Source organism: Anticarsia gemmatalis, chromosome 11 (assembly GCF_050436995.1).
Source record: "Anticarsia gemmatalis isolate Benzon Research Colony breed Stoneville strain chromosome 11, ilAntGemm2 primary, whole genome shotgun sequence".
Lineage (NCBI taxonomy): Eukaryota > Metazoa > Arthropoda > Insecta > Lepidoptera > Erebidae > Anticarsia > Anticarsia gemmatalis.
This window is the reverse complement of record NC_134755.1, coordinates 4,410,816-4,438,425: the sequence shown is the minus strand read 5'-3', so window position 1 is coordinate 4,438,425 and position 27,610 is coordinate 4,410,816. Positions and strand designations below refer to the sequence as shown.

The 27,610-nt window shown below is 34.7% G+C and overlaps 1 protein-coding gene across 1 annotated transcript in view; it reads left to right on the top strand.

Annotated features, from left to right (window-relative positions):
• Nucleotides 1-27,610, top strand: part of LOC142976397 (uncharacterized) — a 49,782-nt gene that overhangs the window by 19,738 nt on the left and 2,434 nt on the right. The window contains exons 38-81 of the mRNA XM_076119728.1: nucleotides 565-600; nucleotides 920-955; nucleotides 1,346-1,372; nucleotides 1,931-1,966; nucleotides 2,385-2,411; nucleotides 3,078-3,113; nucleotides 3,449-3,464; nucleotides 3,780-3,847; nucleotides 4,187-4,228; nucleotides 4,636-4,671; nucleotides 4,953-4,988; nucleotides 5,208-5,234; nucleotides 5,803-5,838; nucleotides 6,479-6,514; nucleotides 6,929-6,955; nucleotides 7,450-7,485; nucleotides 8,134-8,169; nucleotides 9,140-9,166; nucleotides 9,924-9,959; nucleotides 10,345-10,380; nucleotides 11,038-11,064; nucleotides 11,622-11,657; nucleotides 11,852-11,887; nucleotides 14,716-14,742; nucleotides 15,298-15,333; nucleotides 15,789-15,824; nucleotides 16,174-16,209; nucleotides 17,124-17,150; nucleotides 17,294-17,329; nucleotides 17,436-17,462; nucleotides 17,681-17,716; nucleotides 18,339-18,365; nucleotides 18,594-18,629; nucleotides 19,269-19,304; nucleotides 20,210-20,236; nucleotides 20,546-20,581; nucleotides 21,172-21,207; nucleotides 21,553-21,579; nucleotides 21,868-21,903; nucleotides 23,537-23,572; nucleotides 24,178-24,204; nucleotides 24,387-24,422; nucleotides 24,874-24,909; nucleotides 27,022-27,048. Of these exons, the coding sequence (XP_075975843.1) occupies nucleotides 565-600; nucleotides 920-955; nucleotides 1,346-1,372; nucleotides 1,931-1,966; nucleotides 2,385-2,411; nucleotides 3,078-3,113; nucleotides 3,449-3,464; nucleotides 3,780-3,847; nucleotides 4,187-4,228; nucleotides 4,636-4,671; nucleotides 4,953-4,988; nucleotides 5,208-5,234; nucleotides 5,803-5,838; nucleotides 6,479-6,514; nucleotides 6,929-6,955; nucleotides 7,450-7,485; nucleotides 8,134-8,169; nucleotides 9,140-9,166; nucleotides 9,924-9,959; nucleotides 10,345-10,380; nucleotides 11,038-11,064; nucleotides 11,622-11,657; nucleotides 11,852-11,887; nucleotides 14,716-14,742; nucleotides 15,298-15,333; nucleotides 15,789-15,824; nucleotides 16,174-16,209; nucleotides 17,124-17,150; nucleotides 17,294-17,329; nucleotides 17,436-17,462; nucleotides 17,681-17,716; nucleotides 18,339-18,365; nucleotides 18,594-18,629; nucleotides 19,269-19,304; nucleotides 20,210-20,236; nucleotides 20,546-20,581; nucleotides 21,172-21,207; nucleotides 21,553-21,579; nucleotides 21,868-21,903; nucleotides 23,537-23,572; nucleotides 24,178-24,204; nucleotides 24,387-24,422; nucleotides 24,874-24,909; nucleotides 27,022-27,048 (1,476 nt within the window). The remainder of the gene's footprint in view (nucleotides 1-564; nucleotides 601-919; nucleotides 956-1,345; nucleotides 1,373-1,930; nucleotides 1,967-2,384; nucleotides 2,412-3,077; nucleotides 3,114-3,448; nucleotides 3,465-3,779; nucleotides 3,848-4,186; nucleotides 4,229-4,635; nucleotides 4,672-4,952; nucleotides 4,989-5,207; nucleotides 5,235-5,802; nucleotides 5,839-6,478; nucleotides 6,515-6,928; nucleotides 6,956-7,449; nucleotides 7,486-8,133; nucleotides 8,170-9,139; nucleotides 9,167-9,923; nucleotides 9,960-10,344; nucleotides 10,381-11,037; nucleotides 11,065-11,621; nucleotides 11,658-11,851; nucleotides 11,888-14,715; nucleotides 14,743-15,297; nucleotides 15,334-15,788; nucleotides 15,825-16,173; nucleotides 16,210-17,123; nucleotides 17,151-17,293; nucleotides 17,330-17,435; nucleotides 17,463-17,680; nucleotides 17,717-18,338; nucleotides 18,366-18,593; nucleotides 18,630-19,268; nucleotides 19,305-20,209; nucleotides 20,237-20,545; nucleotides 20,582-21,171; nucleotides 21,208-21,552; nucleotides 21,580-21,867; nucleotides 21,904-23,536; nucleotides 23,573-24,177; nucleotides 24,205-24,386; nucleotides 24,423-24,873; nucleotides 24,910-27,021; nucleotides 27,049-27,610) is intronic.

Here is a 27,610-nt window from a genome sequence, read left to right as displayed (position 1 = left end):
ACACTTGCACAGTCTTATGGTTTCAATGAAACTTTCCGCCGTAGCCAAATATCAGAGAACTTGTATGTTATAATAGCTTTTATCCATTAACTAATTCAATAATAGGGTCCATAACGTTTTACTGATATTTAGCCATTATACGTCCAAAACTAGATGCTGACAAAAAAATTGACGGTCTCCGTGGCGCAGTGGTTAAGATGGTCACCACGCCAGTGCATCCAGAGGTTGTGAGTTCGATTCCTACACGGAAAAAAATATTTGTGTTCGTTCGTTTCACAAATAGTTGTTTCGGGTGTGGTTGTACTTTGTGTCTGTTTTGTGTGTTCTGTTTTGTGTGTTCGTCAACCCGCGTACCCGCGGCACAAGAGCAATTCTTACCCCCGACGTTTGAGGTGCTTTTAGTGGTAGTTTATCCATTTAATAGATTATGCTCATGTAAACATGACAGTTTTACCGGGCATTAGTGCGAGCGTTGTCTTTTTAAGAAAAAAAAGAAATGAATAAAGACTAGGAGTAAATAATTAACTGTTTCTTAACCTAAATTGAAATTTTGTGGCATTCCAGGGCCCAACTGGTGATCAGGGTTACCCAGGATATCCAGTAAGTAGCTTGTTTTATGACAACTGTATGGAAAATACCTAGTTGAAATTAAATAAAAAGGAAGTAATAGTAGACATCGTATCGCATCATATTATAAATGAGAAAATTTGTGAGGATGGATAATATATGCATGTTTAGTTACAAACTTCAGATTACATTACTACTTAAGAAAAAAATATGCAGTATAATAACTGATTTGAGTAATAAAAATAATACTGTAATTAAAAATATATATTGGATTATAATATTTGTAAAGAGGCTTTTATATACTTTATTTTTATTATTATCATCTCTATTATAAATTTTATTATTCTTTAAGGGCCCAATGGGTCGACCGGGTGAAAGTGGATTATGGGTACGTATTTTTAAAATGTTGCTTAGTTTTTCTTCCAATTTTGGATTGAACTAGGATTGTTAAGATGTAAGAGGGAATTCTAAAAATTACGTGACATGACTGATTATAAAATTGGGACTTTTTTAAAACATGATTCGTTAAAATGAATACTAGTTACTTATTCAGTTTTTAACAAGTGGGTTCAGTTAGACTAATCACTAAATAATAACATTAAGGGTAATAAGGACAATTTATGATACTTCTACAACGTATATGATAATAATCGCGAACTCAACGTTGATGACATAATAACCATAATTGTTTTTAAATTATTTAGTGATATAACAAATAATAATATGCTGGTAGCCTTTAGAAATACTTTTAAAATTTTAATTTAACATTTTTTTACAGGGTGAACTTGGAGAAGACGGGCTGGATGTAAGTATCCAAACCAAATCTACAACAAATGCGTTTGATCATGAGAAAGTCATTGAACTGCCACTACAACCATCAGTGATTATTATTATTATTTATAATCACCCCGTATAGCTACCTATACGGGGTGATTATAAATAATAAGTAGTCCTACTGCAGGGAAAAGGCCTCACTTTCCTTTTTCCACTTATTCTATCTATAGCTATTTCATGCCAATCTTTAGTATGAGAGTCCAACTCATATTTTCATCTCTTTCGGGGCCTTCCGCCAACCATTAGTTAAGAATACAAAATATGTATTCACACAGTGGCACAAGGGTACTGTAGTAGGTAGTGTCTGGTCTCGGGCTCAAATCCCTGAATCTTGAGTTTCTTTGTCAAGATTTATTTTCTTGCTGATTGTCCGAAGTTCGCAAGATCAAATCAAGGACTCTCGCGCTTTACAGCACCCGCACCGTACGTGAAATGAATATGGGACGCTCAGTAACGGGTACTGTAATACTATAAATGGCGATAAACTTTTCATTTTGTATAATATTTTTATATTTTATGAAATTTACAGGGCCCAAAAGGTGATATGGGCCAGAAAGGACAGCGTGTAAGTATTTTTTTTTGTTTTTTATAGTTCGAGGTTTTTTTTAAATAACAGTGTCATCATATTTAAATTATTCAATATCATTACCGTGCATACCAGGCAGACGCATGCCAATGCATGTGGCATAGTAAAAGTCTTTATTCACCTAGCCACAAAACGCACACTGTGCTAGGTTATGAAGGACAGATACGAAGTACTCAATTTTAAGCATAAAAATAGGTGAACATTAAATATACACATTTCCGAGGATATATATGAATTGACTTATTCAAAAATCAAAACCAATCAGTTTTTAAAACCGCATTTAATACATTTCCTAAAGAATACATTTCCTAGGAGTTGTTTACAATTCTTCGAGTTCATCCATTTCCGGTAACATATTATTATGTATATAAAAATAGTACCTGCATTATTTTTTCAGGGCGACAAGGGTGTAATGGGTCAGCGGGTAAGTTATCATATTTTAAATTCTTGAAAAACCTTTTATCTGTGTTTGTCTACAACAACGAGATCTTCATCATCGAGATAATTATTTTGGTCACACAGAGAGTACGGTACACTGGTTTTATGGGTAGTGTTTTCCTTCAGATAGGTTTTTAGCTTTAGTTTACTCCTAAGATTCACTCTAAAACTTTAGAGAAGTCTAAACCTAAGATGTATGAATTCAACGAGATTTGTAATCAGTTCTATTCATCATCATCATCATCTCAGCCGGGAATCGTCCACTGCTGGACAAAGGCCTCCCCCATCGAGCGCCAATAGGACCGGTCCTGGGCCGCCCTCATCCATCGGACTCCGGCAACCCTTACCAGGTCGTCGGTCTATCTTGTGGGGGGCCTGCCAACACTACGTTCCAGTTCTATTGATTTATAAATATTTATATTTAAAACTAATAAATGCTATGCCGCAATACGCACACAAAATCGTCCCAGTTTTTGACATTTGCACGATAGATTTGCCGCTGGCACGTGCACGGTTTTATACAACGAGACAATCCGTAGCAGATTGTGTTTTAAAAGTTATAGTAGTAAAACCATAAGTTTGGCCAACCACTAAGTTTTGCTGACATTTTTGCATACTGCATTATTGTTAAAAGAAAATATAATACTTTCAGGGTCCAAGAGGCGACAGAGGCCAAAAGGGACTAAAAGTAAGTAATTCCATTATCATCTGTATTAATATAACAAGTTTTTTGATATTACTACCTAAGCTCTATAATAACGTCATTTAGCTATACAAAGATAGTTAAAAATGTTATTATTGAAATGCAAAAAATATTTTTCAATTTTCTTTTATTCACTATTTAGCAATAATTAAATTGATATTTTCCTAAAAAACGATTGAAAACGCAACAGTGCTGGCAAATTTTTGACACTGACTGAACTAAATATTTATATTGGGAAAACCAGCTTTTGCTTGCAGTTTTATCTGTAGTCCGAACGGAGTAACAATAACAAATGTTTCAATGTTTATTTATTGTTCTAGGGATCGCGGGATAATTGTAAGTATTATTAATAATTTATAAAAGCAAAGTATAAATATAAATATGTATTATAATCTGCGAAGGTTTGTAGCTCGATTCTCTGTAGCCGATAGAATCGACTAGCGAGTGTTTAAAATAAATCAATCAGCCTTTCCTCTAACTATGTCCTGGCGTCATTATACTAGTAGTTTTGTTTAAAGAAGCGTTTTGGACATTTCACAATAGAGTAACTCATTTGACCTAAATTAAAATACCCTATCATAACAACCTAATTGAAATGTAAAGAATATTATGTGAACATATTAAGGGACACCTGATTAATATTTTATTAAGGTAACGAATTACTGGATTCCATCCAACAACTAGAGGAGAGAATCGATCTTCTGGAAGAAACAATAAAGGTAAACGCATAATTTCTAATCTATGTTATTACGTGAAGCAAAAACTTTGGACCCCTTTTTACGAAAAACGTGCGGACGCAGGACGTACGTTTAGTAGTCTTGCTGAATGTCATAAATTTTAATATTGAGTAATTTATAATTTAAAATAATTAATTAGAGTGGAAATTCGACTATAATTAATTCTTTTTTATGCCTTAATCGCAAACAAAAATTAATTATTACACCTAATAAAATAAATTCAATCAATACTGGTCATGTTGAACGTCTCAGTCTCGATTCCCGAGTCAGGCATTAGACAGGCAAATTGCTACTACACCAATAAAATTTTATTAATTTTAGGCTATGTCTCATGATGTCCCAGCTGGTCCACCAGGATTACCAGTAAGTTGAAGAAAAATCAATTTCTTTTATATCGCGTAGCATGATTACTGTCACTACGTAGTATTAAGCAAAGTCATTTAGCGCGTATGCATCAATGTATGTATAGATATGATGATTCAAGAACAAGGTTTATGTGTAAAAGTTATAACGTTTTTAAGAAAATTTGTTGAAAAAAATGAGTTTTTGGCCCTACTTTTCAAAATAGCGGTAAATTCACCTACTGCATTTTACTATCATAAGTATTTGTACGTACAGACACATATACAGATAGATCAAAATAATATTAGTTTTATTCATTTAGGTCATGTGACCTAAATGTATTTGATATAATAATATGATGATTTGATTTTGAATAAACTTTATTTTAAAAAAATTGTTATCATTAAGGCATGACATAAAATTTTCAGGGTCCACGCGGACCTCGAGGCCAACTTGGAGAGAAAGTAAGTAGCTAATCCAAGGTTTAAAAAAAAGTATTAGTATTTCATTTAATTAAAATTTACATTAATTTAGTAAAGAGTTGATGAAATGGGTGTGGTCGCCACGCCCATTTCATCTTTCGAAAACGAAAGAAAAATATTACTCGGCTCATTTCTATTACATTATTTTTATTAGACAATAATCATTCTCGTCTAAGCAAAATTACGACTTTGATAAGTCGAACAATTAACTGACTGAATCAATAGGTATAGATTATGGACTTAAAACTTATTCTTTTTTTCAGGGAGTAAAGGGTGATCTTGGTCTTCCCGGTGAAAAAGTAAGTATTTTTTTTTATATTTTTATTTAATACAATTTGATTTTACCAAGTGGTCTAAGCTTGCACTTTCCTCGCAAGTGGTCGACGTTTTAAACTCGGGACTTACTAACTTTTCGAACTTGTGTGTAGAAAGAATTATTATTATTATTTTCTCTAATTTTGACAGAAAATATTGTGATGAAACTTTGCATGCCTAAAAACCGTTTATTCTTGTTTCAGGGCGACCAAGGTTTTACAGGACGAATCGTGAGTTTTTGTAATAGTACGAGTATATTATAATATGATCTGGTGAAAATCGTAGGTCTAACATAAGCGTGGGGTACCTTGTATAAATTATGAAAAGTGAAATGTTTTACAATAGTCTCGCAACAGCGGTGATACCTCCCCCAAGTGGGAACTGGAATTTTTCATGCAGAAACAAATGATAAATAACAAAAAAAATATACGATTAGCATAACTAGTATGTAAAAGGGTTTTATATTCCTGGTTGGGAACCTATGGTTTAATTTGTATTTGCTTGAAGTTTAGGTAGGTAATTATGATACATTTTTAAGAAATGAATATTAGAACTTTTCTTATTTTGTTATGGAAATTAGTTTGCCGCCTTAACTTTTAAATTTTTGCGTTGCGTGTTTGCGTTAGTCCCTGTATTGTATCATTTAATTTACCCCAACATTATGTGATGACAATAAGCTTCTAAATACATGATGGCTAAAAATAAAACTAATAGTCTAAAAATACCCAACTTTTTTCGTGTATTACTTAATAATAATATGTTAGCCTAGATAGCGTTAAATATTTTTCAAACTTTCAGGGTATGCCAGGTCATAAAGGTGATAGAGGAGAGAACGTAAGTATTTACCGACCTTATCTATATATATAAACGAAAGTGATGTTTGTTACAACATATAAAACTCAAGAACGGCTGAACAGATTGGGTTGAAAATTGATGGAGGGGTAGCTTAGATCCGGGAGACGGGCATAGGATTTTTTTTCATTCATTTTTATCCCGCTAAACCGTGTTTGTATAAGGTGGAAGAACAGGGTATGAAAACAACGACACCAAGTAATCATGATATACTGATAACTGTGATAAGGTTTTTATAGGGATAAAAAAAGCGAGAGCGGAGCTGTGCGGGTCAGCTAGTTCTTAATAATAATAAGTTGATAATATAAAGCATTGTCTTGTCAAAAAAATATTCAAGCAATTATTATTCTTAAGCAATTGCTATGGTATTAGACTTAGGCAAACCCAAATAATTATGTACTTCGGTGAACCACACAGTATCAGCATAAGTAAAGCTAGTAATTCAAGTTGGTTTTATTGTTTGATAAATATTTCCCGAACGATACCTACGAACCCTAAGTTATAAGCTTAAAATAATCACTGAAGAATATGTGTATTACCTAACTGTGATACTAAGAACATACTCTTTGTTCAACCACCCACTCACAGAAGTGACTAACTAACTTTTATTAATAACTTTCAGGGTATGCCAGGTGTTCCAGGCTCTCGGGGATCATACGTAAGCTATTTCTATTACATGACATATTATTGATTACTCCTATGTTATTTATAAATCAATAATAATACAATTGCTTTTTGGCTGCCTCTGTGGCACAGTGGTTAAGGTCGCCACGCCACTGCTATTACATCGGGAGGTCCTGGGTTCAATTTCCACACGGAACAGTTAATTTTTCCATCCACAAATGTTGTTTCGGGTCTGGTTGCACTTTGTGTCTGTTGTTTGTATGTTTGTAAAAGTCTTCGCAAGACAAGAGCAAATTTTAGTTCGGGAGTTGTCTTTTTAAACTAAAATAATTCCTAAATTTGCATACATTTGTGAGGAATAAAACTTTATTTCAATCTTACCGTTGTCACAGTGATCTGTCTTCGCAATTATCTATGGTTAATATATTGATAATTTGTTCTTTTCCAGGGTCCGGAAGGTGATAGGGGCGAAGAAGTAAGTTATAATTTTCAGAATTTAAATAATTAACAATCATACTTGATTATCATAGATGAGCAAATTGAATGTAAGCTTACATAATATTTGTTGTCCGACAGTTATCGTGCTAATATATCGGATTAGTAAAGAAAATAAAATAAAATAAAATATAATGTCCTACTGCTCGGTAAGGTTAGGCCTTGAGTCCAATGATTAAGGAAACTAGCAGACTTTATTTTACCTATCTCTCATCTAGACACTCTGCAGCGAGTCAAGCCAAGTTCAAGCAAAGCAAGAACTGGCTGGCAATTCTATCTATTCAGCCTACTTCTACCCATTATTGAGTACAGGCCTCCCCCACAGCACGTTATTTTTACGATCCAGCGTTAGGCTCATCCATTGTAGTCCTACACATTTCACGAATTCGTCCGACCATTTAGTTGTAGGCCTTCCTTGCGATTTTAAATGTTTTTGTTTACTTTATATTGAGCCTTTATTTTTTTTACTTCCAGGGCGTTAAAGGTGAAGCCGGTACTCCGGGGGAAAAAGTAAGTAATATAGGTATTCATATAGGAAAAACATATAAATATAATATTTGACTATGTAAATCAACGAATATCCTCAGACACTGATACAGTCAAGATAAGTGTGTTTCCATAAGAACTTATGTGTTTTTATATCTGATCTGATTTATATATCTTTATATGTATAATTCTTCTGTAAGTGTGTATGCCACTGAACTTCTCTTAAACGACTGGACCGATTTTGATGATTTTTTTTGTGTGTGTTCAAGGGGATCTGAGAATGGTTTAGATTCCCAACTTTGTCCGCTGGACAATGTTTTTTTTATTAATTTTTAATTTATTAGTAATGTGTAGACAAGACAACGTCTGTCGGGTCCGCTAGTTATTATATAAAAATTAATTGCTGTTCGTTAGTCTCGCTAAAACTCGTAAACGGCTGGACTGATTTGCCTAATTTTGGTCTTGAATTATTTGTGGAAGTCCAGAGAAGGTGTAAAAGGAGTGTAAAAGGTGAATAAATAAAAAAATGCGCGGTTTTAAATAAAAACAAGAAAGCATGAACGGAGCTGCGCGGGTCAGCTAGTTTATAGCTATATTTATTCTCATAAATTGAACTGACTCACTCGACTAGAGTTCTAGAACATTTTTTAAAATATTTCATTTGCTTTTCAGGGTGAAAAAGGCTTCGTGGGCTATCCAGGAATTTCCGTGAGTAACACTTTTAGCTAGCAATTATAGTCAATGTTAACTGCCTCTGTGGCGCGGTCGGTAGTATATGCGGCTGCCGTGCCAGAGGTCTTGGGTTCGAATCCTGGGTCGAGCTAAAAAGTCTTTTCTGAGATATTCTGTTAAGAATTAATTAGAGATTGCCCGGAGTTGGGAAGTTGAGGTCGAAGACCTCCGTGCCTCGGAGAGCACGTAAAGCCGTCGGTCCTGCGCCTGACCTCTCACTGGTTGTGTCGGTTATCCGTCCCACCAGACTATGAGAGTGATGGAATAGAGAGTACCTGTGTACTGTGCACACACTTGGACACTATAAACAAAGTCCTGCACAGATGGCCAGTTTCAATGAAACTGACCGCCGTAGCCGTATCGGCTAGACGGACATTATTATTATAGTCAATGTGATAATTATAGGCAATGTGGTAATTGTATTAATATCTACACTTCTACACTAATATTATAAAGCTGAAGAGTTAGTTTGTTTGAACGCGCTAATCTCAGAAACTACTGGTCCGATTTGAAAAATTCTTTCAGTGTTAGATAGCCAATTTATCGAGAAAGGTTAAAGGCAATATAGCAATATAGGAGCAGAGTAGCAGTAAAAAATGTTACAAAAGCGGGGAAAACTTTTACCCATTCCCTCTTACGAGTATGTGACGCAAGGGAAGTTGCGCGAGTCAGCTAGTAGCAAAATATAAAAGAGTCAACTTTATATCTGACTCGCGATATTGCGATGGCGGGCAATCACATATCTCAGATGACACCTATTTGAAGACTATGCTGTACATTATTCCTCTCGTGATTGCAGTGATTAACACGTTACGTCAAAGCAGCAGTGTAAAATGTAATACTGACCATCAATTTGAAGTACAATAGTTGTCAACTGAGTATCACATAACGTATACAGGTATTTGTACTGATTGTGTATTTATGTTTTGGTTTATTAAACTTTCAGGGTGCCAAAGGTGCCCGGGGCTTAACAGTAAGTAATGCAACTTTGGTATACTTTTGTCAAAAACCACTCGAATATAGGGCCACACCCTCAGTTGTGTGCAACTAACAAACCATCGTCTAAGTAAGAGGTCCTCTAGAGTGTTGCTGTTGGGTTGTTATGTCCGACTCATCGGCTTGTGGAACAATATTTTGTGCTTAGGGCACCATTTGTGATGAGGGCCCTTGTTATGAGGACACATGTTGCGGTTTAGTGGGTATGCCCGCCCTTCTAACGGCACTCCACCCTGGATGCTGGTGTATGCATAATGCGCATACGCACCACTCCCATTGTCGTGAGCCGGGGCGATCACATAACGATTCCGATAAGTGTGTTACAGTAGGGAATTACATACAAATAATACTGATGAGCTCGAGTTGATACGGTGACGACCCGTTTCCGAGTTGATACGTGTGCTTACGACCTTAAATCAACTTCAGAGTGGTCCCTTCACAATGAAAATGGCTTTAGATAGTTAATTCTAGCAAAATCAATCATTATTTTATGTATCACAGCACTTTCAGAAATGAATTAATGTTTGAATATTATGAATCTTCAAACCTGTATAACTCGGTTCAAAGCGATCCTACCGGTTTCGTGCCATACTAACTATTGCTTCAAATGGCTAGCTCTATTGATACAAGTAACTTTTTTTGTTGGCCGGCATTTTGAAAAAAGGCCCAAAAATGTATGGAGCCTGGATGATCTCCTTTGACCACGGCTTAACCTTTTATTTCTTGACATACAGGGCCTGAAAGGCGAGGAGGGTCTTCCAGGAATTGAAGTAAGTAAATAACAATATGTAATTTTAAATATAAACTAAAACTGATCTTAATACATAAGTTACGTTGCGCTGGTGTTGTGCATAGTAGAGCATTTGCATTTCTGTAGAACTCTTAGGCGTGCAAGGTTTCCGCAATAGTTTCCTTCATCGTAAATCATATTTGTTGGAACCTCTGACCTAACCGAATAATAAAAATGAGTATCAGAATAACGGGAAAATGATTAAACTAATAATGATCATACAAAAAAGGTTTTGTACTGTTTATTACCTTCACCAAAATTACTATGCTAATCTAAGAGACCATTATTAGGTATGTAGAATGCCAAGAACATAGATGCTAAATTATCTTGGTACAATTTACTAAACGATAACGTTTTACTTTCAGGGACCAAAGGGCGATACAGGCTATTCAGGACCACCTGTAAGTGATAATTTACATACTTAATAAAACAAAATTAAACATATGCCACCTCATAAACAGACCGGGAATAAGTTGGTAAGTGTTAAATGCTATAGCGCGATTCTCTACAACTATCGACTAGCAACAACCGGCTAGTTATCGAGAAATTTTGTAGCGCCTCTAGCGGGAGGCGTAGGAACTATTTTTCCAGTACATTTTATGTGTCAAACTCTCGATATTTGATAATACCGGCTGTAGAGAATCGCGCTACTAGAAAGGACCTGCCAACTGAGCTCGTTGTACGCTTCAAATGTCTTTATGAAAGACGTTCTATGCACTATTACACATTACAAATCAGTATTTTATTTGTAATGCATATTAAAAAGATGAAGACAAACTAAATTGACTATTTTTATGGCAAATATTTTTAATTGGTATGTTATTTATGTCAACAAAAAAATCATAGTATTAATAGACATTTTATTGAGTTAAATAATAATGAATTAAAAATGTAATCTTTGTAAATTAGTACATTTAACATAAAATTTAATCTATTTTAATTAGAAAAATAGAAGTGCGCAAATACGTCATGGTACAATTCCACAATGCTGTCTACCGGTAACTTTTTTGAAATGCTGGCAGTATATGATTCTAATTATTTTTTTATTTATCTTGCAGGGTATTAAAGGTGATAGAGGCTTCCCAGTAAGTAATAACGTGTAACCTTTAATTAATGTTGCTGTGATATTAACTCAATGACCTACTCAGATTCTTATCATGTTTTAACCTGCACTTATGGGTGCAGTGTAAGTTAACGTGGTCACCTCACCTCAATAAACGTAACGCCGCGTGTAATGGGTCCGAATTCCACCCAGAACAATCTTTTTTCGTGATGAGCACATGAGTATCGGTGCTGAGCCTACTTGTAAGTTTGTGTATTGTATGTTTATCAGTTTTCTGGTTACCATAGTACAGTAAGCTATGCTTGGTTTGAAGTCAGATGACCGTGTGTGTTATACAAAGATATTTATTTTTAGAACCAATTATAATTAAGATGTTTAGATAGAAGTTTGTAAGCAGAGTTAGCAAGTACCAATGAACCAGTGAGAATATAATGAAACGGTAGCAAAATTATATTTTTTTGACTACGTAGTATGTCTGCTTTGTTACCTAACGTTCCTATTGTTTAGAGTGAATGAACCCCTAAAGAGACAGCTATTTTTGTCTTGTATATTGTGTTTAAAATATTATTACACTTTCAGGGTAAAAGGGGTCCTAAGGGCGATAAAGGAATGACGGCAAGTTAACTTTTAATTTTATAAATTTCATACCTATAAACCATATATGAAAGACACCCACTTTTCACAATTTACAATGTTAGTACTATGTAAAAGAGGGCAACCTCAATGCCTTGTAGCGCACATGTTTCAATAATAATTTCAATTAAGATTTTATATTCCGATCTTAATTACGACTTTCATTACATTTTCAGGGCTTTACAGGACCTGCAGGCCCTCCGGGACTTATAGTAAGTTAATTTGCCATTCAATTTATTTTCAATCAAGGCATTCTCTTATAATATAACTACTTATTTTAATAACATTCTTATGGCTGTTCTGACTCTTTTTACATATTCAGCGCAATAACTAAGTTTAATTTGAATAGGATACGGAATTTAATTAATAAACGCATTACGAGTATACCACGGAATGCCCAAAGTTTCGGCGCAGGTTTCAATCGCTGTGGTCGCAAGCTGATAGTCTGAGTCAGTCTGCGACCACGCCCGTATCATAATATATGTATATTAAGGCCACAGTAATTTAATAACCTGATATTTAATGCCACGCTGGTTGCCTGATTGCTACGATAGTTTTCCTGCCACGCCTTGTGTCTAGACTTATAGGATCCCACGGATTTCTTTTGTGAGGGCACAAGTTTATGTGTACATATCGCTCCTTGAATACAAAAGGGACACAAATCGAAAACTATAAATTTTACGGGACAGCCAAAACAAATTTTTGAAACTGTTTTTTTATAATATTTTATATATTTATTAATTAAATATAAGATGTTAATATATCATTAGATGCGTATTTTTTAGCTCTACCTATCTACAATATAAACTTTGTAATAGCTGTTACCTATTAAGAAAAAAAAGCATATAAGTCCGTTTTGCATTCAAATTTTGAACCAATATCATGAAAAATATGTCAAAAATTAAACACAGTTTTGCAAATAAAAATGGTTTATTGTACATTTTTTGGCAAAAAACCGTATCAAAAAGTTAAATCTTATTAGTAAATAAAACCATAAGTGAATAGACACCAGGAAAACATTGTATTTAACAATCTAAATTAAAAAATCTTTACTTATTATTAAGTAAGTAATATAATAGAGATCAACTTTATGCGTAACTTTCATTATTCAGTAAAATTAAACATCAATCATCATCATCAATCAATAGGTAACGTGACGAGTAGACTGAGTGCAGCAGGAGTATTAAAGAAATAAGACAATAGAAAAGTTTTATGAGTTTAATAAACCTTTATAAGCTTTTGGCAGCATCAGTCATTCCGACATAGAATCATCACTCCATAACCAAGACCTTCTTAAAGATACTATGTAGAATCGAAGCTACATACATCAAACTCATCAAAGCAATATACAACAATCTCTCTAAATCCAAAGAAGCTTAAAACAGGAAGACCCGCTATCTCCCAAATTACTTACCAACACCCTCGAAGAAATTTTCAGGAGCCTGGCGGCAGTCAAAAGGCATTGTTGTTAGAAGCAAACAGTTAACAAACCTTCGTTTTGCAGACGACATTATCCTCTTCTCTTCCTTTGCATTGGAACTCGAATCAATGCTCAAAGATCTGAGCACGGCAAGCCTTCAGACTGGACTAAGTAAGAACCGTACAAAAACCCAGGTTATGACCAACAATACAAAACGTAGGGTCGAGGTAGGCGGGCACGTCATACACTATGTCGACGAGTACACTTACTTGAGCCAGATAACCTCTTTTAACAACCGACGACGGGACAAAGAGTTGGACAAACGTGTCACAAGTGCCTGGAAGAGCTCCTGGTCCATGAAAGAGCTAATGAAAGGTAACCTTCCACTGTCACTAAAGCGGAAGCTCGTCGAAATGTTTATACTACCCGTCCTAACCTACGGTGCCCAAACATGGTCCCTTACGGAAAACCCAAAGTAGAAACCGAAGGTTTGCCAGAGAGAAATGGAGCGTAGTATATCAGATGTAAAAAGAACAGATCACGTCCAAAATTCTATACTGCGCTCCCAAACTCGCATAGCCGATTTAGGAAAGAAAACCGCCAGGTTGAAATGGAACTGGGCCGGCCACATTATCCGCATGCATCCGGAAAGGTGCCCAGTTGTAGGGCATATCTACCAACTGGATGCCAGAGGATGGTCATCGCAGACGCGGGAGACTTAAACGGAGATGGCGGGATGACCTAGACGCATTTGAAAAGGACTAGTCGGATCTTGCCGCTAAAAGGGCGATTTGAAAGGGAAGGGTCCCCCCTTGCCTTTCCCTGCATCAAAATGTTAAATTTTATTTCGAAAATTTTAACGAAAACTAAAATTATTATCATGCCAAACAGCCATATTTATGGCCTTCCCATTCTAGCATGCTAAAAATAATTATTTATTCCACAATAATTTAATGCAAAAGGGACGTATTTCAAAATATGCTACTGTTATATTACAAAATATAATAACAAATACTAGTGTTTGAATGCAAAACGGTCGTTTTCAGAAATATGGCACTTTTGTATTACAAAATATGGTAACAAATACTATAGTTAGAATGCAAAAAGGACGTTTTCCAAAATATGGCAGTTTGGTATTGTAAAATATAATCACATTAACTTGAAATTTTGCACCCAACACAGACGTATTTTGGATTGTGGCACTTTTTCACGCAACCGACGTGCGTTTGCGTAAAATTTTCGGGCGTAACTCATAAAGTGGCTTTTTTGCACTGACGTTACCTGTCAAAGTGAGCTAATGCAAAAAGGGCAGTAAGTCAGTGCAGCCATAATATAAGCAAAAATGATGGGGGTTTTTTTTTACTATAAAATATAGGCGGTTCAGGTGTCATTTTTGCAATAAAACGATTTTCATTTTTTTTTGAGTTGTGGCCCTTTTGCATTGAAGGAGCGATATATGGTACGCCTTAAGTCTTAAGCTTCCTTGCGCCGAAACGTCAGACATTCTAAGGAAAAATGCGTGTTCGCGTTTATTCCCCCATTCTAATAGGTATATAAAAAACATGCAACGCAATATGTTAAGAAGTAGTACTAATGTTATTATTTTTATTGTATTTTCAGGGCGCTCCAGGTATCCCAGGACCACCAGTAAGTAACTAGAAATACAAAAATATAACTACAAATTTTGTTTACTTGTCCAGTACTTATAGAATGGTTACTTGCATGACCGACTATTTATTACACACATTACACTGACGCATTTTGGTCTGATTATAATTATCGATTAAGTCGGTACAAATCTTTGTTAGCTAAATACAACATAAAATACAACTGAATGAAATATGGTTGGATTCAGTGATACTATTTCTAATTACGCAATGACAATCATCATCATCATCATCATCATCATCTCAGCCGGGAATCGTCCATTGCTGGACAAAGGCCTCCCCCATCGAGCAAAAATAACAATATAAACATATTAATATAATATTTTAGTAATTAACTATTTGCTATCAAAAAGCTCCACTAAATACCTCGAGAAACATAAAAGTTAAAAATGTATGATTCCTTTGGAGTCGGTGTCAGCCGATAATTATGGATACTGAGAAATAAAGTAACCTGCTTACCTTTTTCTTTTGACCACCATTGATAAGTACTTTGACGTATATTCTGACTGTTATAAAGATATATTTAAACTTTCAGGGTTCTGATGGCGCTCGAGGCCAAAAAGGAGATAAAGTAAGTTTCAGTTTCAAATTATTAGGTCAACAACATATTATTGGTATAAATTGCGACGTTATTGTCTAACCTTTCGCTGGTATAAAAAAAACCGGCTAAGTGCGAGCTGGATTCAAACACGATGTGTTTCGTATCATTACCCATAAACACGTCAAGAAAACACGTTTGTTGCCTGTCCTTAAATATTTATTTTGTTCTGATTATTACTATATTTTGTTAGAGCCGCAAGAGAAATACATCATCTGTGAAAATTTTAACAGTTTGACTATCACGGTTCGTAATTTACAGCCAAGTAACACACAGACTAACTCACAGTAATAGGGTCCCGTTTTACCCTTTGGTTACGCAACACTAGAAAATTTCAAATTATTATTTATTTTAAGTTAAGACACTTCGTTTACCTACTTGGTTATATTCATGTACAAAACTCGTTTAAAATGTCCATTTATTTTCAGGGCCTAGATGGCGTATGGGGCGAGAAAGGGAATAGAGTAAGTATCATTACTTAACAAATATATATAAATAACTTAACTTCATGAGTTTCATTATTTGCGAAAAAAAATGTAATTACCAAATGTGTAGCTAAGCGTAACTTTACCGAAATTCAACTCATTGCTTTTGTAAATCTGTCTTTAAGTACAGGTTTTTATGGAGTAAAATAAACAAAAAACTTCATATAAAAAGCTGCAAGAGTCAGCTAGTTTTTAATTAATAATTGAACCAACAAAAAACAATACAGAATTGTTTAGATTCTTAGAACAGGCTACTTATGACAATTAGTTTTACTACTTCTTGGTATTTTATTTACTTTCTATCATAAGCTTACTATAACACTTTCAGGGTGAAAAAGGTGATCGCGGTGAGGACGGAAGACCAGTAAGTAACCGATAAAGATTAACACTAATTAAAAGACCACTTAAGTATCTAGAATAGAATAATTTATATGAATAGCTTACATCTAATAGCGAGCTCTTTTTTGATACATCTCTCGCCATAATTACTGTATTTAGCTCGGAAATTGCATTAAGCGGACGCCCGCGATAGGCACCCGTTGCGTGAACTCGTACGTGCCCATGCGTATGTGCACGCGGACGATTTCCGTGGGACCGCAGTAGTGCCCGTCGTGGAGACTAGAAGGCGTCCGCTTATCGTTTTTAGCTTCAGGCCTTTTAATAGTACAAAGTATAAAATACTGTGTTTTATTACTTAAGGGACCGTGTTTTGATAAAACACTATTTAGTTTGATCTTGTACAGTCAGCTCTTTAATAAATAACTGATCAAAATTAGGTAGAATGAGTTAGAATTAAACATGTCAATCAATGGCAAATGTTTTTTTCCACGGAATAATTTGCACACTTCAGTATTATAGGGTTTCAAAAGATTGAGTATGATCAGCTACTTTTGGAGCTTACTGTTCTGCTTTGTTCCGTGCCAAAATTAGCTTTCATCTGAAATCAACTTTATTCAATAAACTACAGTAGAGCGATTCTTTGTTATCGGTACTATCTAGTAACGAGAGTTTGACGTTTAAAATGTACTACAAAAATAGTTTCTACAGCACCCGCTTGAGGCGCTGATCAGATTTTCATACAACATATCTCGATAGTAAGCCGGTTGTTGATAGACGATAGTCGAGAGTGATAGAGAATCGCGATGCTGATTTTAAGTAAACAAATATGAGGTTTTGTTGTTAGAATTACGTTTTTTATAAATTATATTATTTGTTAATATACTCCGTAAGCGATAAATAATGTTCAAAATAAAATATTATCTAATCTTAAACTTTCAGGGTGATAAGGGTGACTCGGGCACACCAGTAAGTAAATCCTTTTATTCTTAAATTTGGTCCTGACCAGGGCAACTGACTGCACACTACAAGTCATGATAATAATAGTTATACATACATACTCGTAGTTCATTTTGTTGACAAAATTTGACCATTAATTTTTAAATTTCCAGGGAGAGAAAGGTTACAGAGGTTTTGATGGGGAAAAAGTGAGTAACTATTTTGCAATTTTCTAACAAACATTTTTATGATCTGAAACATTTTATTTCATTCAAAGTCTATGTATATGTTTTAACATTCTTAATAAACTTTCAGGGCGAGAAAGGTGATCGGGGCCCAGTAGTAAGTTGTTACTTTTTATTCTTTTTAAATGATGTGAAACTAAGTTCAATAGCATTATAAGTAGAACGCTAACGTTCAATGTTAAATTTGTGACGTTTATTACAATGTTTAGAGTGGTATGTAGCCTGTACAAGTCTGCTAAGCTAAGATCAAATGACGATGACATAGTGTGAGGTAATTGTCTTGTGGAACTCACTAAACTTTCATTAAACTTCCAGGGCGATAAAGGCGCTATGGGCTTTGTTGGACTTACCGTAAGTAATAACCAATATTTTCATGTTTTTAATAGTCAAGATCCTAACTGTATAATAATATGGATTTATAAATATTTTAATCCGGATTGAATTTGAAATAACTGGCATCTAATTACAAAAAAATATGCAGACCATAGTCTAGAGAGGTCCATTCGTAGAAACCTGGCCAGCGTCTATATATAATTTTTTTTTATATAGTCCGCGCTGTTCTTTATCTAAACCGGTTTAGCTGTTTTCACGTTAAGAAACTGAACATGCAATTAAACATACTACGTTTATAGCGTTGATATGAGTCATTACTCTGCTTTTGGAGGCCGTAGCGTAGTTCACCTTTACATAAGTGAAGATATACAGTGTTATTTCTCCAACTGTAATTTAAAGTCCGCAACGTAGTGGACTCCAGGCCTAACTTTGCCCTCGTTGCACGCCGAGACACGAAATGCAGCAGAAGTATAAGAATTAAAATTATTTTACATAACTGAAAAAAAAACTTTCTGTTCATTATTATAGGTAGTTCAATTGGTTTTAGATTTCATTTAAAGATGAAATATTTTTATGAAACATGTCAAGGTTTTATTTGTTATAATACTTTCCATTATTCACACTATATTTAAATTTACAGGGCCCTAAAGGTGATCGTGGTTCTCCAGTAAGTTATTACTTTTCTTCTACTTAGTCTATAATGATGCTGTTTAAACTCTTAACCAGTTAAAAGTACTATTACTAAATCTAGCTGTCATCGTATGTAGTTTTTTTTCCATTGCAATCAATACAAAGAAAATATACACTTAAAAATCATTAAAATAGGTAATCAGAAAAATGGTTAAAAAAATAACCACGAATTAAATTATCATTAATCATTTTATTTTATTTTCAGGGCCCAACAGGCGAAAGCGGCCCACGAGGAGAATCTGTAAGTAGCTGAATTAATATTTAGAATACTAGAACGCAACAGAATAAATTGATACAATGGTTATTGTACATAAGCCATAAAAACACGTCACGAATAAGTACCTTTTATGGTATTTTTGTTAACAAAATAGATCTTTTAGTATTGAATGTTATAGTGGCAACAGAAATATGTTGCTGTCTACTCATGAGCGGGCATGGTGGCTCATGAACAGACAGTCACAAATAAACAGATTGACGAATGAACATAATGTCTAAGTGATTCTGTTTTGCCCTTTGGATACAAAACCAAAAAAAAAAACTGATGACTTTCTCCGTGGCGCAGCTGTGGTGTAGGTTGCCACGCTTCTACATTGCGTCCGGAGGATGTGGGTTCGATATCCACACGGAAATAATAATTTGTGCTATCCACAATTAGTTGTATCGCGTTTGGTTTTACTTTGTATCCGTTGTTTGTATGTTTGTAAAAGTCCCCGCGACACAAGAACAATTTTATTAGTGCGAGAGTTGTCTTTTTAAAGAGAAAGAAAATATGTGGATGACGAATGCACTTGTAATTTTTATTGACGTTTGTTAAAACTCTGCTTAGAAGCTTAATACATACATATTGCTGACTGTAATAAAACAATCTTTAAACTTTCAGGGTCCACCTGGTCCACAAGGCTTAAAAGGAACTATAGTAAGTAATTAGTTGTAGATTGTAAAACAACATTATTAGGGAACGTTTTGAAACTTGGCCAAGGAAAAGCCAAACTTGGAAAGGAATGGTCGTTTGATAAAAAAAATTGGATTACTAGTCAAGTTTCAAAACGTTTATTGTATAATCATGCCATCGGTAGTGATATGCATTTGTTGTTTGTAGTGATGGGCAGGTATTTTAACAATAATGAAAGTGGCCCAAATGTAAGTGGTACTGAGAACATGTATTTAGTAGAAAAACGATAGTAGATAGAGTCAAGCCGCAATCGAATAGCTACCATTGAACGTTAAAAGAAGTGTGACGCGTCTTGTAGTGGGTGGACAATATTACCTATAAGAACCTTTATACCTAGAAGAGCAACTAGATGGATGCATGAAAAGTAAGGTATCTGGGTCAAATATCTATATAATAATATGTCTATAATCTATATCTATCTATAATATACTAGTAAGGCCCTGGAAGGCTTAACATGTACGCTGTTCGGGTATGCGATACTAGCGACAATTTACAATATTTCGTGTTTCTAAAAATGGTATGTGGCCATATTTTTCGGCTGGCCATATTCGACCAAAGTACCTTAATTTTATCAAAAGTAAGTTAAAACAATTGGTCGCCTTCGAGGCGCAGTGGTTAATGTCGCCACGCTGCGAACTTTGCGTCGTAAAGTCATTGGTTCGATTACCACACAAAACAATTACTTGGGCGATCTGCAAATAGTCGTTTCGCGTCTGGCTGTCTTTCGTGTCCGTTGATAATGTCCCCACAGAACAAGAGTAATTCTTATTGTGGGAGCTGGCTGTTTTTTTTTTAAATAATGTATATTGTGAGCTAGTTCAAGAAATCCGTTATAATATGTATTATAATGTTTTGTTTTCAACTTGCAGGGGATGATGGGTGTGCGTGGTCGTCCGGTGAGTGTTTTTTTTTAGAATTCTGAGTAATTTATTTCATTATTTCTATAAATTTTAACCCTATTTTTACAGCGAATTGAACTTGCATATGATATCATATTATTGACAGTATGTCTGTTATGAGGTTTACCTGCTCTATTTGTGAATAAGAATCAGTTTTATAAAATAGTCTGTACTGTAGTTTTGAAAACCCTACTTGTTACAGTGAAGTTGTACTTAATTTTTTTAAAAATCTGAAATATCTCCTGTAAAGTCCTAAAGCACTCTCTTATATATATATTTACTCAAAAGCACATAACTCGTTTTCAGGGCATGAAGGGTATACAAGGCGACATGGGAGACAAGGTAAGTATATAAGTATATACATGGTTATTTACAAAACACCAAAAAGCCTTATAATTATACCTTATTTATATTATATTATATATATATATATATATATATATATAATATAGCTAACATCATAAGCAACATCTTTAGTTCTACCAGCTTTTACATACTAGAAATTGATTGAAGCGCAATTCTTGAGTAATCGTCGCAAGTTAAGTATGGAAAGTTTGACATTTAAAATGTACTGCCAAAATTGTGCTTGCGACGGCCACTAGTAGCGCGGATCAGATTTTCATACAAAATTTTTCGATAGGTTGTCGGTACTCGATAGTTATATAAAATCGCGCTACGATAGATCGATTTTCGACAACCGGCTTGTCATCGAGAAATTTCGTATGAAAATCTGATCAGCGCCTCTGACTGGCGGCGTAGGAACAATTTTGGCATTACATTCAAAATGACAAAATTTCGATACTCAACAGTACCGACTGTACAGAATCGCGACTACTCACTCTATTATATAATCACTATTATATTAATAACACTAGTAGCCTCTTTGTTCGCTGCTTAATTATAATTTGACATTGTCTTTTTTTTACTTTCAGGGTGACACTGGTCCTGTTGGCCCAGAAGGCTCGTATGTAAGTATTGATTTTCACATAGCTTGCAAAACAACAACGTATGTTATTTGTCTAAAGAATGTACCCAAAACATCTTAAAAGATAAATAAAAAATCTTTGTCTTTACAGTTTTTACTTATTTATAACTTGAGTAACTATTGTATAAATTGGTAAATTTTAATTTAATATACTATTACTTATATAATACGAAAGTTTTTCAGGACACATGAAGTGCAAAGTCATTTAAAATTTTAAATTGCCTTAAAGGTTCTTTAAAATGTTGATGCAGGCACGATTTAGAAATAATAATATTTCACATTTTCATTATTCGTGTAGACTTTCTACTGAAGTTTATAAATATTTCAGGGCCCGAAGGGTGACAAGGGAAATACGGTAAGTAAAGCTTTCAGTGATGAAATTAATACTACTATAAATTCTATATTTATTTTGAACACTATACACATATATTATATTATAATAGTACTATACATATATATTACACACTAAAACAGAGGTACATAACGAAATTATGATAAACTACTGCAAGAAAGCCTAGGATTTTCAAAAAGTTTGACACAATATTATCTAATAAACCTTTAATTTGCCTCAAGAAAATGTAAATGCTAGTTTATTGACTATTCAAAGTTTGCGTATTATAAAGAAAAAAACATGTATTTTCAGGGCCCACACGGTGGTCCAGGCCTGAAAGGAAACCCGGTAAGTAATAAGACAACGATAATGTTCATTTACGCTTAGATTCTGTAAAAATCAAATCATTAAAAGCTTAGTGACAAAGTCTATGCCATCAAAAACATTCTGTAAAAACCTCAAGTCTCGCCGTAAAAAGTTGTGAGATCTATATAATACCAAGTCGATTAATCTATTTAGTCTCTACTTAAAGGACCTTCTGTCTTAAGTTATTACGTATGTTATTATCATGCCAATTAAAAAAAATACCTTTAAAACAAATAGACCGACCCGGCCATCGCATGATCTGATTATTAGTATGTATCACACTAATCAGCACGAGGAGAAGTTAATGCTCCTGAAATGTTAATGGCGAATTTGTGTTTTCTTGCGATGACCAAGTCGATCTATTTGTTTTAAAGGTATTTTTTTTAATTGGCATGATAATAACATACGTAATAACTTAAGACAGAAGGTCCTTTAAGTAGAGACTAAATAGATTAATCGACTTGGTATTATATAGATCTCACAACTTTTTACGGCGAGACTTGAGGTTTTTACAGAATGTTTTTGATGGCATCTCACTTCTTTTTGTAGAGCGAACATAAGTCCAATTTGTATGGAAAGACGTTTTTTTTTCATAATTCTACATATTTTCCTATGGGAATGTTTTTCAGTTTCATGGGCTAAACACCCTTACCCACCCTATACCGTTTTGCCTCATATAGTAGGTACCTATTTACACCTATTTATTTTATTTTCTACAGTAATAATAATTCATTAACTGCAAATGTAACCTTGTAATCTTATACATTTATATGGGATTACAAAGTTATTGTTGCAGTTGGTGTATTTAGAAAACTAGACCGAAATTAGAAAATATTACAGTTTTCCCATGATTAAGACACTAAACCCTATTTGTATTCTAAATTTTAAGCTTCTAAGTCTGCTAGAAGTACCTTAGACTTTTGATGATCGGTGAGTCAGTGAGTCAGTGAATCAGTGAGTGACAAAATTCAAAATTTTAACAAGTTGTCATTCTTAAACTACTGGTTCAAATTGACTGAAATTTTAAATATACCGTGTTTATACAATGACTAATTAGTTGCTGAAAATCCAGGCTTCTTATTGTATCCACAACGAAATTATAGGGGTGTCAAAAATAGCCCGAATTGCTTCGAGAAAAGGATGTTACGGCCGTGCCGCTTTTTTTTTGCTCGACTTGCGGGGGCACTTCCGTGCCCCCAGATAAAAGCCCGTTTTAATGACAAGCTTAGAACGTGTGTTTTATTCAAATATACGTTTTATCATCGCGTTTGTATAAGTATAGACTCTTAGTGGGTGATAAAACGTACTAGTGTTTATTGGCCCACAATATTTTATACCTAGCAAACTAAAATAATTAAGCATTAATTTACGTACTACACATAATATATTTAAATCTAAATTTTCACGGAATTTTACTACTTGTCCCGAGTCCGGCCATGAGTGTTTCATGCCCTAGATTTTGAACATCTAGTAAATGAGCAACGACTGTACATAAAGCACCGTTACTTTAATATCAAGGGTCAACAGTTCTAATAAATTAATTACCATCCTATGTTTGATCACTACTTGTAATTTATTTTATGATACAGAACAACATTTTTTTTTTTACTTGCAGGGCAGGAATGGATTTGATGGCATTGATGGACCACCAGTAAGTTAATAGTTGAAGATGGTAAACAAATTAAATAACATTGAACACGCTTTTTAACATTTAGGCCTGAAACTGTGTAAAGCGGACAACCGCGCGGTTCCACACAAAAGTGCTCCGTTGCGGACACCCGCGTAGGCACCCGTCGCGGGGGGCTGCGCCCTGCGCTCCTGCACCGATGCCCGCTTCCGTGCTATGCAAGCTCGTGAGGTGTCCGCTAGCGCTTTGAACTGGTAACATCGTAATTATCTGGTCCCCGCGACGGGTGCTGTTGCGGTTCCACGGGAGGAGCCCGGGTGCACATACCCGTGTGCTCGTATGTGTACACGCAACGGGCGTCCGCTTAATGCAGTTTCGGTTCTAAGATGTTTAATATATACGTTGCATTTGATTGTAATAATACATTTACAATTTTATTTAACCGTCATTTTTAATTAGATACTAATATCGGAATACTTTAAACTATTTCAGGATAAACTCAATCAAATTGCAAAAAGTTGTTCATGCGGAGTACAAATACCTTCTCTGCTATAAACTTTATAATTAATAGTTCACTCTGTTGTTATTTGTATAAATTTTGTATTCATAATTCTATATTGCTTTTTCAGGGTGAAAAGGGGGACAAGGGGCGTATGGTAAGAAATTATTTTATTATGGTGCAAAATACAATAAAAGTTGTTTCTAAATGAAAAAAAAAACGACAACACAGCGACGCTGTTTCAATGACGTGTTAGATAAAAATAAATATATAAGATCAGTTGAATTTTGATTAAATTGTTGACCGTTATGTTTAAATTAAAATATATTTAACTTTCAGGGCAACCATGGACCTAAAGGCGAGCGAGGACCTAGAGTAAGTAACAACAAAATGATGTATTTATAATTAATTATTATTATGCTGCTGTTTGACGTATTGAAAGTTTGATATTCAGACATATTATAGCAGAAAAATGGGCAATGAAATTTGTTTAATCAACTTAGTTACACGACATGATAGTTTTATGCTACGCGACATCATCGGCGCATTAAATAGTTTTCTAGTTCACCTTAAAAAAAATCCACACTTCATACTTTTTTCTCTTGTAACCTGCAAAGCCTAAAAAAGAGTTATAAACATATTGTCTTCTGATGTCAAAAAGCCATTGCCAGCCATTGAACCGTAGGTATATGCAGCTGGCAATAACGTGTTAAATAAAGCTCTTTTATTTTGTAATATACATGGCTAACTACTCCCTATATGTTGTCGAAGTATAATAATAATTTGTTTACTTTATGTCCTTTAACTTTTGTGTATGTCTTTCTAGGGTAGACCTGGTGTATATGGCCCACCAGGAATGATGGTAAGTTGCAGATAGCACCACTACGCAGTAGCGATTAACCGCGATAACGGCTAGCCACGCGGTTGCAGATTAATATGCAACTGCTTGAAAATCTATGGTGAACTAGCTTTTACCCGCGACTTCGTCCGCCACCTGAATTTTCCCATGGAAATGCGTCATTTTCCGAGGATAAAAAGTAGCCTATGTCCTTTTTCGGGTATCAAAATATGTCTATACCAATTTTCATGCAATTTGGTTCCGTAGTTAAGGCGTGATTGAGTAACAGACAGACAGACTGAGTTACTTTCGCATTTATAATATTAGTATAGATATGTGCGTACAAACACATCAAAACTACTACATATAAAAACTGTAAAGGTGCGGCAAGTCGTTTTATATTTTCTTTCTGGGGGGCTATCACGTATCTCAGTTGACAGCTATTTGAAAGCCACTATGCTGTCCATTGTTTTCTCCCTTAGATTATAGTGATTAATACGTTACGTCAAAGCAGCAATGCACTGAATAGTGACCATAGATTTGACGTATACTAGCTGTCAACTGAGATACGTGATAAGCCCGCTGATAGGTAGTACGAAAAGTACTCCGGTCAATTTAGACATTTGACCCACGACAAATTCAGGGGAAGCTGAAAATTCTTAAAATTGTTTAAATTATAATTATAAACATTGTCTTAAAAGTCCCAACCGATCCCATGTAAGGAAAAAATTTTAGCGGGGTAATAAGGTCCAAAAAATGAGTTTTTCGCGATTTTCTTGAAAACGGTAAGTTTTATCGCAAAATTACCCCAGACATAATTTGTAGATCAGGAAATTTCCTATTAAAAAGGTATCAATATTTTTTTCCCTAAAAGCCACCGCTTCTGAGATATAACGATGCAAAACCTCTGGAAAAGGATTATGTATTGAGAACCATTCCAAAAGTTTTCGTAAGTCTTTAGCATCTTTTTTTACTCGTGAATCACTTGCATCAACATGCTGCTCGGTCGTATCCATCCTAACATTAGCCAGATCTTCTAATTTTTCACAAACTGTATTCATTGCATGCATACTATAAACCCATTTACTTATGACACTCTGTTTTGTGCTTCTTCCTCGAGCAATACCTCCATCTGTCTTCATAGCTTTCATCATAGACTGCTCAATTACCATGTCCGTTGAAGTGCCACAGCTTAATTTGTCTGAACGTCTCACAGTGAAGAATCCTTCTGAAATTTTTTTATAGACTTCAGGATCTATGAAATTCTCTAATTGTAGCATATCCTGCAAGTATAGGTGTGCAGACTTAGCATACGGAAAATGTCCAGACGCGTGAAAGTAAGGAAGCATTTCTTTGACGCAGTTTAAATGAGCTTTCCAATCCCCCATACGTTCAGCTCTTAAAAACTCTTTAAGAATTGAAACCATATAAAAATATTGAATCCAAAGTTTCGCTGTTGGTCCTCGTTCCTCATAATCCTTAAGTTTTTGATTCAGTTTATTAAGTAAAGCTCCAGATATTTCATCATTTTCAATATCATTGTATGAAAAAATTTTATCTACTATATTTTCGATATTAATTATTAAATCAACATCCATGATGTCATCGATTTCAACTTCTTTTAATATTATAATTGCTAAAGCAAGTTGAAGTAGTGTATGAGTGTATTATGACGCTCGCAATTTTTTGCATCGTTATATCTCAGAAGCGGTGGCTTTTAGGGAAAAAATTATTGATACCTTTTTTATAGGAAATTCCCTGATCTACAAATTATGTCGGGGTAATTTTGCGATAAAACTTACCGTTTTCAAGAAAATCGCGAAAAACTCATTTTTTGGACCTTATTACCCCGCTAAAATTTTTTCCTTACATGGGATCGGTTGGGACTTTTAAGACAATGTTTATAATTATAATTTAAACAATTTTAAGAATTTTCAGCTTCCCCTGAATTTGTCGTGGGTTTACTGATTTTTTGGTCTAATTTGACCGGACTAAAGCATGGTTGTTTTCACGAGAATATTATTATACTCGATGTACCTAGTTTCTTCACCTAAACAATTCTTAGACCATGTTTCTAAAATTACTTTTGAATTTCAATAGAATATGTATTTAACATAAATATGTGTAAACTTTCAGGGTGAAAAAGGTTCTCAAGGAGTAGATGTAAGTACTCACTTTTTTAACCCTTACTGTCCCACTGCTGGGCAAGAGTTCGAACGAGGTAGGGGGTTAGGTCTCCCGTCCACTAGGGTAGCCAAGTGCGGTTTCGGAACTTTGCTCGTCCTCAAGAAATGTATTAAATAGATCTTAGGTATGCAATGTTTCATCACGATGTTTTTCTTCGCCATTATAAGTGATAATTATTTCTAACATATACATATCCTTGTGGGGGAGGTGCCAACTTGTACCAGCTATCAAGACTTGTATAATTAGTATTGTCTGGTTAATGATAAAAAATAATCATTCAAATAAAATGGCAGGTCCCGCTGTCTAAAGTGTCTACTAATAGTAATATTAATTGTGACGCAGCAGCATTTAATGCAACTGCATTAAACTACGAAGAAATTTTGGGTTCAAATCCCGAGTTGGTGCCAAAACAAAAATCATATCTGAGTTTATCGGTCAATAAAATCTTGTGTCATTGACAAAACAAGCTAGCTACTCGATTAGCTTGATACCAGCCTATGATAGAATAGAGATAAACATACTCTTACAGCCAGCGAAT